The sequence below is a fragment of the Castor canadensis genome, chromosome 11 (assembly GCF_047511655.1).
Source record: "Castor canadensis chromosome 11, mCasCan1.hap1v2, whole genome shotgun sequence".
Taxonomy (NCBI): Eukaryota; Metazoa; Chordata; class Mammalia; order Rodentia; family Castoridae; genus Castor; species Castor canadensis.
In genome coordinates this window covers 104,577,578-104,589,711 of record NC_133396.1, presented here as the reverse complement: position 1 = coordinate 104,589,711, position 12,134 = coordinate 104,577,578, and the positions used below count along the sequence as shown (strand labels likewise).

The window sequence follows — 12,134 nt, the reverse complement described above, 5'->3', positions numbered from 1 at the left end:
CTGGGGTCCACTTTCAGTTCCATACCTGCTATACTGGTTTTCTATGGGGGTAGGTGGAGAAGGTGGACACAGGTGGGATAAAAGTTCGCCATGGGCCCCATCTCCTGATAACCAGAGAAGTCCTATGAGGCAGGGGTAGTTCAGCACAAGGGCACAGAGGAAGTCTCTGGAGCTAGGTGGGACTGGAGGCCAGGAGAGCTTCCTGCCTACAGGGGATGGAGACAGTCAGGTCTGGCACCATCTGGCCCTGGCCCTGGCCCTGGCGCTGGGCTGCTGACTGGAGATGCAGTGAAACCCTCTTCCCTTAGTAGTCCCTCTGTAACTGCCTCAGCACTCCAGGGACAGAAACAAACAAACAAAAAAAACCAAGCTATTTACAACAGCAAAGATGCACATACAATACATACATATTTATAGAAAACCAAAGTGACAAAGGAGGGGAGGCACCCAGCTCTGCCTGGGGCCTGTGGAGAAGGGGGAAGGAGAAAGTGCATTTACACAGAAGCCTCCTCCCTTCACTTGCACGCCTGAGGGCACTGCACATTTTAGTGCACACGCTATGTGGGGCGAGGGGGCAGACCATAGTGAGCATGAGCAGGGACCTTTCAGATGCAGTCAGCATGCTTAGGAGACCAAGGCCTTTGAGGGTTGGACTAAAGGGAGGGGAAGAGACACTGAAATCTGACTCTGGATCCGAGCAGACCAAGCAACATGCGAGTTTCCCCCCAAGGCCTCAGCTGCATCTGTTTTCCCAACTGCTTCTTCCACAGGCTGGCTCCTGACAGAGTGCAGATGAAGAGAATGTGGTGGTTTGGATGGTTACAGTCCTGGTAATTCAGCTGTGTCTATGGTGCTGTCTTCCAGGGGGGTATCAGATCCTGTGGGAGGATGGTGAGGATGAAAAGCTGACCAAGCCTAAGGTAACTTCCCCTGGGATTTATCCAGAAGGTTCTCAGGTCATCTTTTAGTACTGTTCATCTGTGGTAAAGCATTCCTCCAGAAACCTGTATTTCCTATGGGGTCTGAGCAGGGTTGTCTACCAAACTCCATTTCTCTTTAATCAGTAGGTATAAGCTCCTCAATCAGGTAGCTATATGCTTTGTTTTCCTGAGTTCGGACATAGCCATGTCCCTGGCCTACCAACCTAGCTCTGAAAAAACAGGCCAGAGAGGTGAAACCGGGTTCCATCTGGTGCATTACCTCCATGGCACAAGAAAAAAGGGCTCGGTTCTGGTTCCCATTTTAGGGGTGCTTCTATGGAACTTTAAAAGGATGCCTCTCTGAAGCTGAGGGAATGAGTTAGTTATACTCAAGGGGAAATGAGACACTGGAACCATCTCCTCTCACTTTGCTTGATGACATTTCCTCATGGGAGGCACAAAGCAGGAACTGGCTTCACTCACCATCCTCAAGGCAGGTCCCCAGTTCATTGCTGTTCTGGGAGCCAGAGGCCAGGGCTTCCTTGGGTGCAGGTGAGAGGGAGCTGTCTTTCCATCTGACTGCCTCTGTGTGCAAATTGCCCATAGGCGTGGCGCCACCAGACGACTCTCCCCCAAGGGACTTGAGCAGTTCTCTGTGGGCCAGCTCCATGTCCTGGAAGTCATATAGAGAATATCTGCTGGAGTCCTCCTATTCATAAGGCCCCTAGGGGAAGTGGTCACACTCTCAGATCTGTCCTGGACCCTGGAAATGGGGCTATAGTTTACGAATGTGGGCTAGGGCCAGGGCAGGTGTAGGGCTACCAGGAAGACACACCTCATTCTTAGGGAACAGTCCTGGGTGATGGATTGAAGGCCCACGTTCCATGTCCCTTACCTTGAGCCTGTTGAGCTTGAGGGTGAGCTGCTCAATGGTTCGGAAGATCATGCCTACATCCCTGAGAGCCAGGTTAGGGGGAGAGCAGAGGGGGTGTCTCTGATCTCCATTGCCTCTTTGCAGCTGGAGCAGAGGCTCTGTCTGCCAGGCAGGGAGGCTGTCAGACTGGGGGGAGCTTGTTGGTGCCCCTGCAGGGTCAGTGCTTGAGTCCAGAGGTCCTGCTGGCATGCTGACATAAAAACAGTTCCCTGTCCCCATGGCAAGAGAAAGAGATTAGGAGGCAAGCACCGAGAAATCTATGGCCACCCTCCCACTCCCTCAGTGTTCCCAGGCCCACAGACAGAATGGGCCAGGGTTGTTCTAAGACAACTCAGTATATGGCAGCCCATGCTGCTTACCCTTCTCTTTCTAGATGGCAAATTTTCTCAGGCTGGCCACATGCCAGGGAAGATGCTCAGTGGCAGAAGTGAAGGGAGGAGGGGCAGGGTGGAGGTGTCTCATCAGAGAAAACGGAATGGTACCCATCCCATAAAGGGAAGGGGAAATAGATGTTGGGCTGGCTTTAGGCCCTTTTGGAACAAACAGAGCAGGCAGCAGCCTCTTTCACATGCCTCAGCTCATGCTCTGCTGATGAACTTCAACACTGCCCCACAGGTCACGATCCTCTAGAGCCCTCAACCCATCAGAGGGAGGTCAGAGACAGCTGGAGGAAGGATGTGGAGGGTCCCTGAAGGGCAGTAGCACAGGTAAACATCAAGGAACCTGGGAATCCATGTAAGCCTGTTTCTACAGTGGCACTAGAGTGATGGCCAGGGTGGGAGAAATGACTATTTGGAATGTCAGGTTAGGGTCACTGGGCCCTGGACACTGGCCAGGCTTCCTTACCTCACCCCAGGTGCAGGTTGCTTAAGCCTATACTCTGAAAGGGGCCTATACAGCTCCTGACAAGTGGTTTCTGAACTAGAAGTCTGACCTGACAGTACAGTGTTTACTCCCCACCATTCCAGATGGCTGACAACTAAGGCCCAGTGATTCCTCAAAGGCCCCCCAACTCTAGCCTTGGCCAGCCTTTGGTTCCAAGGAGAATTTGATTACCCGTAACCTGTGTTCCGCCTTCCACTTCAGGTGGCTCAGGCTCTGACTGGCCACTCTCTGGTAGTGCAGGGACAACCTTGCTGCCTGCCACCTCAGCTGCACCGACACCACCACCACCAAGGAGGGGAGAGACCGAAAGACAAGGGAAGGGAAGGGAGAAAGAGCAGGAAGGAGAGGGAGAAAGAAGGGTGGTGGAGAAGGAGAAAAAGGGAAGAACAAAATGAGCACAAGATCATAATGATCACATCCCAGAGAGTTGCAGAGTGCTTTCCACCAAGTCACCAGAAGAGAGAAGGAAGTTCAGTTCCCAGAAACCCAGCAGAGGCAGCCCTGGCTGATGGAATGGGGCTGTGTGGGCACAAGAGGAAGATGAGACGCCCCTGCTGGATCCCATCTCAGCCTCACATGGCCAGGCTTTCCTTCATCTTGCCCAGAACACTTCTCGGATAGCCCTTCCTCTTCTTCAGCTTACTCTGCCCAGCATGGGGCAACCCTCCTTAGGTCTTACTGCTCTGGCCTCAGCCTCTCTGTGAGCTAGTGTTATCACAAAGCTGTCCACAGTACTCTCCAACTCAAGGTACCACCCGTACCACCTTGTGCACTCAGTTCTACCCACTCCATTCTTAGCCCCTGTCTTTCCTGACCTGGGGCTCCTGGGAAGAGCCTCATCTATTCCTTAGGATTGGACAGTGGGTAAAGGATGGAAACTATTGGTAGTAGACTTGTGCTGGCTGGGCAATAGGCAGTGTCCTCATATATTACAGAACAAAGTTCACAGATGATCAGAATTTTATCTAAGATCACATAGACATTAAGTGGCAGAGCTAGGGCTTTGAACCTTGCCTGTCCAACTCCAAAGCCTCTGAATGATGTTCATGTATTTCCTTCCCCAGGACCCAATGTCCGTCTCTGCTTACCTAGTACCCAGGATAAACATGGGGAAGGAAATACCCACCTGCAAGACTCGCCTCTACCCCAGCTAACGTGGGTGTATATCTCCCTGTGGACGTACCAATGCATTTTACCTTTTCTTACAACTTTGTAATTTCCTGCTGCTTCTGTGCTTGCCACTTCTTCAGCTGGATTTCTATCCAGCTCTGGAGATTCCCAGATCCCAGAATTCCTGGTTCTTGGGGGTAGGTGTGCTAGAGAACAGAGAGCCATGTCTTCTTGCTCTGGCTGACCTCTCTCTAGCTCTGGAAGCTGGATGTTGTCCCTGTGATCCCCAGTGGGAGCCTGCCCTGGGGAGCCGGGGTCCCAGGGGTGAGAGGTGATGCTGATGACAGAAGGCGTAGGTGTCAGGTCATCCTCAGGTTCCCCGGAAACCTGAGTCTCCACAGAGTGACCTGGTAGCAGGCTCCACAAGATCAGGTGCCGCAGGTTTTCCACTGGAGGGGGAAACATGGTAATGGCTTCTCTAGCTCAGGACTGCATACTGCCCAGTGGTGGGAAAATTCAGAGGAGGCGGGGCCAATCCCATCAACCTGTTACCCTCTCACCCTGCTGTAGCCACAGGGTGGGACTAGAGGGTTCAAGCTAACTAGGTGGTGTCTTTGCATCCATCTCTCCTCTAGCAGAACCAGGGAGAAGTTTCGAGCAGGTGGAATAAAGACCACACTGGCCATGCTCTTGAGGGATCAGGGACTCTTAGCAGGGTACTCAAGGCACTCACCATCTTCCAGGGCTGAATCAGCAAGTCCTTCCATGAACAGAGGGCCTGGGAGGGCCAGGTGAATAGGGTCCCTTGTCCTGATGCCCCTGATCTCTCCATCCAGGCAGGGGGAAGGGTGAGACAGAGCACCTGGCTTCTCTTCACCTACACTGCCCTCTTGTTCAGGCTGCTCAAGTGTACCTAGATGCTTCCCTTGGATTCCCTGCTGGGGCTCAATGCCTGTTTTGGATAAAAGGGGAGTAGCAGGCAGGGCAAAGGAGAGCGCATGTATGGGGTAAGTCCATGTTCAGCTGTGTATCTAAGGAGCTGGCTAAGCTCTATAGATGATCGCTCTATAAAATTTTACCAAGCACCTCCTATGGCCAGCTACTGTCCCAAACTCTCGGCATACATCAGTAGATAAAGCAAAGATCCCTACCCGGGGGTAGGACCTTGAATTCTAGTGGAAGGACAATAGAAAAGTAACAAAATAAGTAAGTAATTACATTTTTTGTTTGAAGGTGGTAGGTGCTATGGGAAAGAACAAAACAGAGTAGGTATGGGGCATCAGGAGTGAGGTTATCGTGCTAAATGACATAGTCAAAGAAAGTGTCATTGCAAAGGGGACATTGTAAAAAAGACTGAAGGAGGTGTGTGAGAGTTGGAAAAGCATTCTCAGAAGAAGGAAAACAGAACACTGACCCCGACAGGGAGCCCAGATGTCTCTCTAAATCCAAGATCCTGAGTTATTTTACATAAAACTCATCAAAAAATCTGTTCCTCTCCATTGCATCTTAAACTCTTTGGGCTCCTTGTGCACCCCAATGTTTTCTGCTCTCCACATGCATCTTGCTCTCTCCCCTGGCAGAAGCACAGAGGAGCTCTTGGATCAATGAGACTGCTTCTCTTTTTCTCCACTGCTAACCCTATGACTCAGAGAGGCAGGGAGAGTCTGGTCAAGTGAGCTGGTGTGCACTGTCTTCAGTCTGTTGTTCTCCCGGACTCCCTCCTCCCATTTCTTCTGTACTCACTTTATCAAAACCTCATACACCTCGCTCTGATGAACTCTCCCATCACCCTGCACCCCCACCTGACCTATGCCTACTATGGACTGGACTGAGCTCCCAAAAAACAGGGCCCTTACCTCCAGGTAGCTCCTCTGGTTCTGGTCCTCTATGGTATACTTCTGAGTCACCTAGTCTTATCCTGTGGGGAGAAACCAACCAAGAGTGAGAGCAGACCACCTGGTGGCAATTCTGGCTCTGCCAGCAGGAGGTTGAAATGTGAAATCCCACCTTGGATTCCCTAGGCAGAATAGGCAGTGAAGGAGGAGGGTCCAAGAAGGGAGATACAGAGCTTTGTAACCTGACTGTTCTGGATAGTCTGGTGAACTGAGTAGGCTGGCACTGGCTCAGCTTCTCTGGTTCCTAGTTCTACACCCTCAACTTGGACTACACTTAATTTAGGTGTAGTCTTCATTATAGCCAAGCGAAAGTAGGCAGGGACAGAGGAGCGGGACCATGTTCCTCCATTTGCAAGAAACAGGCAGCTTGGTGTGGGCATGCCTGGGGGTCTGGAGGGCTAAGCACTGTACCTGCTGGGGGTGGGGCCCAGGTTGACTGGATCTTGGGAGCCTGGAGGTGAGGGATGGATGGGTGTTGGGGCAGCTCCAGGGTGTCTGGTGGCATTCCGCACAGCCTCTTCTAAGAGCTCCATCCATCTGTTGCTCAGCAGAACAGAGAGGACTGGTGGTGAGAACAAGGCCAGGCACACAACTTGTCCCCTGTGGATCCCAATGCCCCAAAGCTTCAAAGCCCTCTCCACACTCTGTCCTCAGAACCCTTTACCTGGCAGGTGCCCACTTCCCTCATAGTCCTCAATGGCTGCTCCCTCGGTTTATGTGACTGTGGCTACAATTACTGGACACCAAATCTTTTGTTAATCCCTGTGCTAAGCACTCTGTATATGTTCTCTCTTCTAAGAGGTAGCATTATCCATATTCTAGAGATGAAAACTCTGACAGTGAGAAACCATCTGACTGAATCTGTCTCCTTCCTCTGTGCCCTGCCGCTTCTGGTGGCTGTTGCTGGGAAAAGGGGGGTGGGTAGACAGCCCGAGGAGCCTGGAAGGAGGCAGGAACTTAATATGCTTGTTACAGGGCCTGGTTACAGAGTAGGGGTGATGACCCCCTCAAGGTTTTTCTGTGCCTGTCCTGTCTTCCACTTCCCTTCCCAGTTCATTTCCCCATCCAGGGACTGCTCTAGAGCCCAGCCTTAGCATCATTGTCCCCCACCCTCATAATACTAACCTGGCCCCAAGGGGATGGCAGTTACATGGGACCCCTCAATTCTTTTTTTTTTTTTTTTTTTTTGGCAGTACTAAGGTTTAAACTCAGGGCCTCATGCTTACTAGGCAGGTGCTCTACCACTTAAGCCATACCCCCAGCTCTTAATTCTCACGTGTTCTTATCTGATGACGTCAATGCAACCAGCTCATAGATCTGGGGAGGTCCCAGCTCGGAGGTGCAGATGATGAAGAAGGCCCGTTTATCTGGGTGAGGAAAGGAGGGTGGAGGGTTTGCACTGAGGGTGGTAGATGTGACTGTAGTCTGGGTGAGGGTGACAGGGCAGACTCAAAGCCCTGACCCTCAACACCAATGAAGAATACAGCATGAGATAGAGCTGGGTCATTGGAACCACTTGGGACTCACTAATAAGAGACGGGCAATTCTGGGACCTGTAATATGATCTTTGATGACTGCCCCCATTGCTCTCCTGCTCTAATAACTTAAGGGCTAACCATCATCCCTTTAGATAGATATCACCTCCATGTTACAGAGAAGGTGAGTCCACAGAATGTAGTTGGTGACTCCTGTCCCTGAGCCCTTTCTTATGCATACTGTACTTCTCACTGCTTGTCTCTGACCCTTGGCCTTGGCTCTGTGCTGTGGGTGTGCATCTTTTGCAACCACCCTCTGCTCAAGGCTTTCTTACAGCAGAAAACCTTGTCCTGTCTTCCTGTCCAATCTCATTCCTTCTAATGCTGTTCCAATATCTTCAGCCCCACCTATGTGTCCACCTCCCACCCCTCACTGCCCCAGAGGGCAGACCACCCCTGCTATAGGCCATCCATCTTCATTTTGGTTTCCATCCTACAACTCACCCTGCTCCATACTGGACCACATCCTCTTGCTTAGACTGGGTCAGATAGGAGGAAAAGACCAGTGGAACAGGTAAGTCCTTTAAAGTCCCAGAGCCCCAGATCTGCTGGGATGTCTCCTCATAGGTACCTGTGGCCACGGAGCGGATGAGAACAGCGTTGAGCTTGAGCACAGGGCTGAAGGTCTGCTTGCTGTCTGAGGAGCCCACAGTTGTCTTGCTGTGGCACTTAAGCAGCAGCTTTTCGTCCTGTCTCTGCAGCAGCACTAGCAGGTCCTCCAGCAACAGCACGTGGAGGTCTGGGCAGGGGGAGGGGATGGTTTGAGGCATGCCCTGCTGCCTACTCACCTCATCAGCAAAGAGACCAGTGGCTCTCAGATGCTTGTGCCCAAGGTCTAGGAAGTTTGGGAAGTCTAGTGACCCCAAATCCTTTCTCTCTTGTTCCTCCACTTCCCACATTGTACTTAAAGAGCCTTGAATTACCATCCTATTCCTGTTGCAAGTATCTCCCTGGCTACCTCACTAACCCTTTAGTGCAACAGCTTCCAGGTTTATGCAATAGAGAGGGAAGAGCCCTGAAGAAGTCCATTCATCATACATCTCCTCCCACTCATAGCCAACTAGCACATACCCAAGGTCTTATCCTTGCTGATCCTCCAGGTCAGGGGTCCTTCATGAATCATCTTCCTGGTTGTAAGATCCAGGCTCTGTTAAAGACACCATCACTTATCCATTCAAAAGAACTTACTACATGCAGACATTATGCTAAGGTGCTGGGAATCAGTAGTGGACAGGAAACAGTCATTGCTCTTATGTTCTCATGGGGGGTACAGTGAAGTAAAAGGGTGACTATGAAGCCATGTGCCCTGTGCTACTTTGGGGGAATGTACCAATGGCTCTGACTTGGGTCTCCCATCCAGCCCTTACCACATGCTGTCTCCCTTCCTAGTTATGCTGCTTTTCCAGGCCTTTCCTTCAGCCTTATTCCCTCCAAATGATCTCCACCTCTTCCTCAATTCCTACCTCATTCCCTATTCTCGCAGTCTGAGTTCCAACATTTAGTCTTTGCTTGGCAGGGCTGACTGCTCTTCTCCATCTGGGGACGGGTGACAATAACAGTGTTATGTCTCCCAGAGTCCCACTGTGTCATCCTGTCAAAGGTAGTCCATGTGTCTTACCTCCAAGATTCTCTGGGTCCTAACTAGAGTTCTGCTCCTAAGAGTGCCCAAGAAGTGTATATGAAGGGCTGCCTGTGCTGCAGCCTCTGCCTCCTACCTTGAACTCTGCTGCCAGGGGGTTGCTGGCTCTCTCCAGGGCGGTGGCATCTAGGCGTTTCTGATAGCCCTCTAATCGGTGTCGATTCTCTGTTTGCTTCACTGCTTCATTCACAAACTTGAGAATCTCCCGGCACTGGTCCCGGGCCCGGGACAGCTTCTCATGTTCAGATGTGCCACCTACCAAATGGGACAGAGGTGGTGGTTAGAGGCTCCACCTGAGAAGTGCATCACAGAGTCAGATCTTATCTGTCTGCCTCAAATGAGCAGGCAGGGGTGTAGGTAAGCCACCCTCACTTTACTGGAGGAACTCATGTGGCAGGGTTAACTTTTTCTGAGCATCCTTGGGTTTCAGACACTGATAACTCTGAGAATTCCTGCCTAGTCCACAGCCCATAATTACAAAGATTATGCCTGCTCAAATCAAGTTGAGATTCTCAACGCCTCTCTATCCTGACTCCAATATGTGAAATTCAAGACAGTGAAAGACGCTTGTGATTTCAGGGACAATGACTCTTTTGTTTAGCCTGTTTCCTACTCCTTTAGTGTTACCAGATATGGTTGTATTTTTTATATACTGCATGGAGGCATCCAGAAGAGGTATGAATGAGGACTAAACTCCAGCATGACTCTGGGAATGAGGCCATGATCATCCAAAGGAACCAAGGTACCCTCAGTGCCAGCTTGTGGGTCCACTCAGATCCTTTCCTGATTTGCACAAAAGTCCCACCATATCAGTGGTAGTCCTCACTCTTTCTGCTGTTGAGTATCTTGTATTTTTCCAAGGTACATTTACAATCATTTTCTTTGAGACTCACCATAACAGGACAGGCATGAAGACACTGAAGACCACAAAGGTCCAGTGGCTTGCTACAGCCACAGAGTAGTGTCAGAGTGAGGGTCTGAAAGGAAGTCAGATGCCTCCCAGCGCGGGCCTCCCCATTCCCTACCCTCTGTGTGCTTGATGATGTTCTCCAGCAGTAGTGGGTACTTGGTGAGCCGCTGCATCTCGGAAATGATGAGGTCTCTAAGCTGCAGCCGCCGGCACTGAGGGTGGCTCTCAGCCTCCTAGACAGCAGGAGGCATAGACAGAGGAGGTCAACTGGTGGTTGGGAGCTGGCTTAAGGGCCCAGGGCCAAGATGGGTATGAAAATGCTAAATCAATCCTAACCCCAGATCACTCAAATGGTGGCAGCTCTTTCTTCACTGTTTATGGAAGGATTGGTGGTACCAGGAAAACAACCCAAAGAAGGGACAGTCAAAATAGAAGGGCAAGGTTGGTGGAGTGGCTCAAGTGGTAGAGCGCCTGCCTAGCAAGTGTGAGAAGCTGAGTTCAAACCCCACCGAAAAAGCAAAACCAGCAACAATAAAATACTCCAGGCAGGCAGGTATTCCTAAACTCTGGAAGGGCAGGTATTCCTATTTTACAAACAGGGAAACAGATCAATCTAAGTGCACACTGGTACTGGTAGACCTTCTGGCTGCTAATCCAGGGTTGTTTTTGACCACAGGAATCTCTAGCTGTAAAGGTGCTGTTGGGTGTCTTCCTCAGTAGAAGAAGAGGTTGGGGGCACGAGGAGGGAGGTCAGGAGATCCTTAGTGAACCTGGTAGAGATGAAGGAGGGTTGAGACATGGCCCAGGATACCTGCATGAAAAGCTGGAATCGGCTCTCCTTCCGCTGCTTGGTTTTGATCAGCTCTAGGGCTATTGACTGATAGGAACAGAACTGTGCAGCCACTTGCTGGAGTTCCTCTCGGGCAGGACCATCAAACTGAAGAGGCAGAATGGACACCAGCCCAGGTATCACAACCCCTACCAGGAAATGGCCCTCTGGTTACCCCAGCCTCCACCAAATTCCCTAGCTTTGGCTAATGGGATCCTGCCTCCTCCAATTTCCTCCTTGCCACTGGGAAAAGTTTGGAGCCGTACTCGAGCCAGCATGAGGTCACTGATGTCTTTGATGATGGGGCCTTCCTCCCGCAGTTTCTTCATGGCTTCGCACCAGGAATCTGGGGTAAGGAGGGAAGAAACAGACTTTGTGCCTGGGAGAAAAGGGATCCTTGACACTAGTGCCATGAGGGAAGTCTGGAAACCATTTTACTTTGGGGGGAGGGTGTTTCTGGAGTTGTTCATAAGCTTCTCTCACCAGAGGACTGGTGGGGACTATTTTCTCAAGAGGGTCTAGGCAGCGGGGTAAAACTGTGACAAAAAGCTGAAGGCTGGCAAAGGGAGTCTAGAAGGGCACAGGGCTCCTTACTGTGAATCTCTATGAGTTCAGGCAGGTTAGGAAAGAGCCGAGCCAGCTCCTCCCGGGTCATTAGGTTCTCCTTCTTCATTCGCTGGTAGAAGATGAGGTCTAGGACTCGGAGTATGCGCAGGTGGGAAACTTCAGTCACAAACAGCTCTGAGTGGTGGTTGTGACAAGAAGGGGTGGACAGACAGGGAGAAAACAGCTAAGTATCTAGGGTCACTACCTGGACCCCAATCTACTTTTGGAGGAACTGGGGTGCTGGTTTCTTTCACCCCAAGGTCAGAATGAGGTGGACCTTGTCCTGCCCCCAACCCCCCTCAACCCCCATTTACCTCTTCCTCCCCTTGTATCTTAGGTGTCCTGGACCTATTCCCATACAACCAGAAATGGAGATGGGGGCAGCAGGGCACATTCTCACCATTAATGACCTCCTGCCGGTCAATCTCCCTCTGGGTCAGCTCTGCCACTACATCCTTGCCTACTGTGTGCTGCCAGTTTTGGGCATCTGGCTCTGGCTCAAGGTCAGACAGTTGGCCCAGATCATCCTCCAGGAGGTGGGGAAGGAGGGCATCTGTGCAGAATCCTAGGCTTGGGGACTCAATGCTCCTAGGGAAAACGGACAGCTCAGCTTCACTTGGGTGATGGTGTGCAGGAACTCATTCAGGGTTGGTCCCTCCTTCTCCCACCCAATCTGCTTGCACTGGGCTCATGAGGAGGTGATGCACACTCATCCAGTCACTCAGTATGCAAAAAGTGGCTGAGCATGGACGGGCCACAGAAATATCAAATAAAAAGCACCACTGTGCCCACCACTCACCTGCGGCCCATTTTGGGGGTGAAGGGAGGGGTTGGGTTCTCAAGAGATCTGTGGAGGGAATGTCAACTCTCA

General features: G+C 51.2%; 1 protein-coding gene across 8 annotated transcripts in view; it reads right to left on the bottom strand.

Moving 5' to 3' along the window:
- Positions 1-391: 391 nt before the first annotated feature.
- Arhgef11 (Rho guanine nucleotide exchange factor 11) overlaps positions 392-12,134 on the bottom strand; it is a 108,020-nt gene continuing 96,277 nt past the window's right edge. For 7 of the 8 annotated variants that reach the window (XM_020163439.2, XM_020163440.2, XM_020163442.2 and 4 more), the window contains 18 exons: positions 12,063-12,110; positions 11,664-11,851; positions 11,252-11,398; positions 10,924-11,003; positions 10,640-10,765; positions 9,944-10,061; positions 8,995-9,173; positions 8,351-8,426; positions 7,851-8,018; positions 7,021-7,111; positions 6,156-6,281; positions 5,706-5,767; positions 4,583-4,801; positions 3,936-4,298; positions 2,911-3,006; positions 1,816-2,063; positions 1,404-1,593; positions 392-878 (listed from right to left, as the gene is read on the bottom strand). In XM_020163439.2, coding sequence (XP_020019028.1) covers positions 820-878; positions 1,404-1,593; positions 1,816-2,063; positions 2,911-3,006; positions 3,936-4,298; positions 4,583-4,801; positions 5,706-5,767; positions 6,156-6,281; positions 7,021-7,111; positions 7,851-8,018; positions 8,351-8,426; positions 8,995-9,173; positions 9,944-10,061; positions 10,640-10,765; positions 10,924-11,003; positions 11,252-11,398; positions 11,664-11,851; positions 12,063-12,110 — 2,584 coding nt within the window. In that variant the 3' untranslated portion in view covers positions 392-819. The remainder of the gene's footprint in view (positions 879-1,403; positions 1,594-1,815; positions 2,064-2,910; positions 3,007-3,935; positions 4,299-4,582; positions 4,802-5,705; positions 5,768-6,155; positions 6,282-7,020; positions 7,112-7,850; positions 8,019-8,350; positions 8,427-8,994; positions 9,174-9,943; positions 10,062-10,639; positions 10,766-10,923; positions 11,004-11,251; positions 11,399-11,663; positions 11,852-12,062; positions 12,111-12,134) is intronic. The other variant, XM_074047790.1, reaches the window with a different exon arrangement.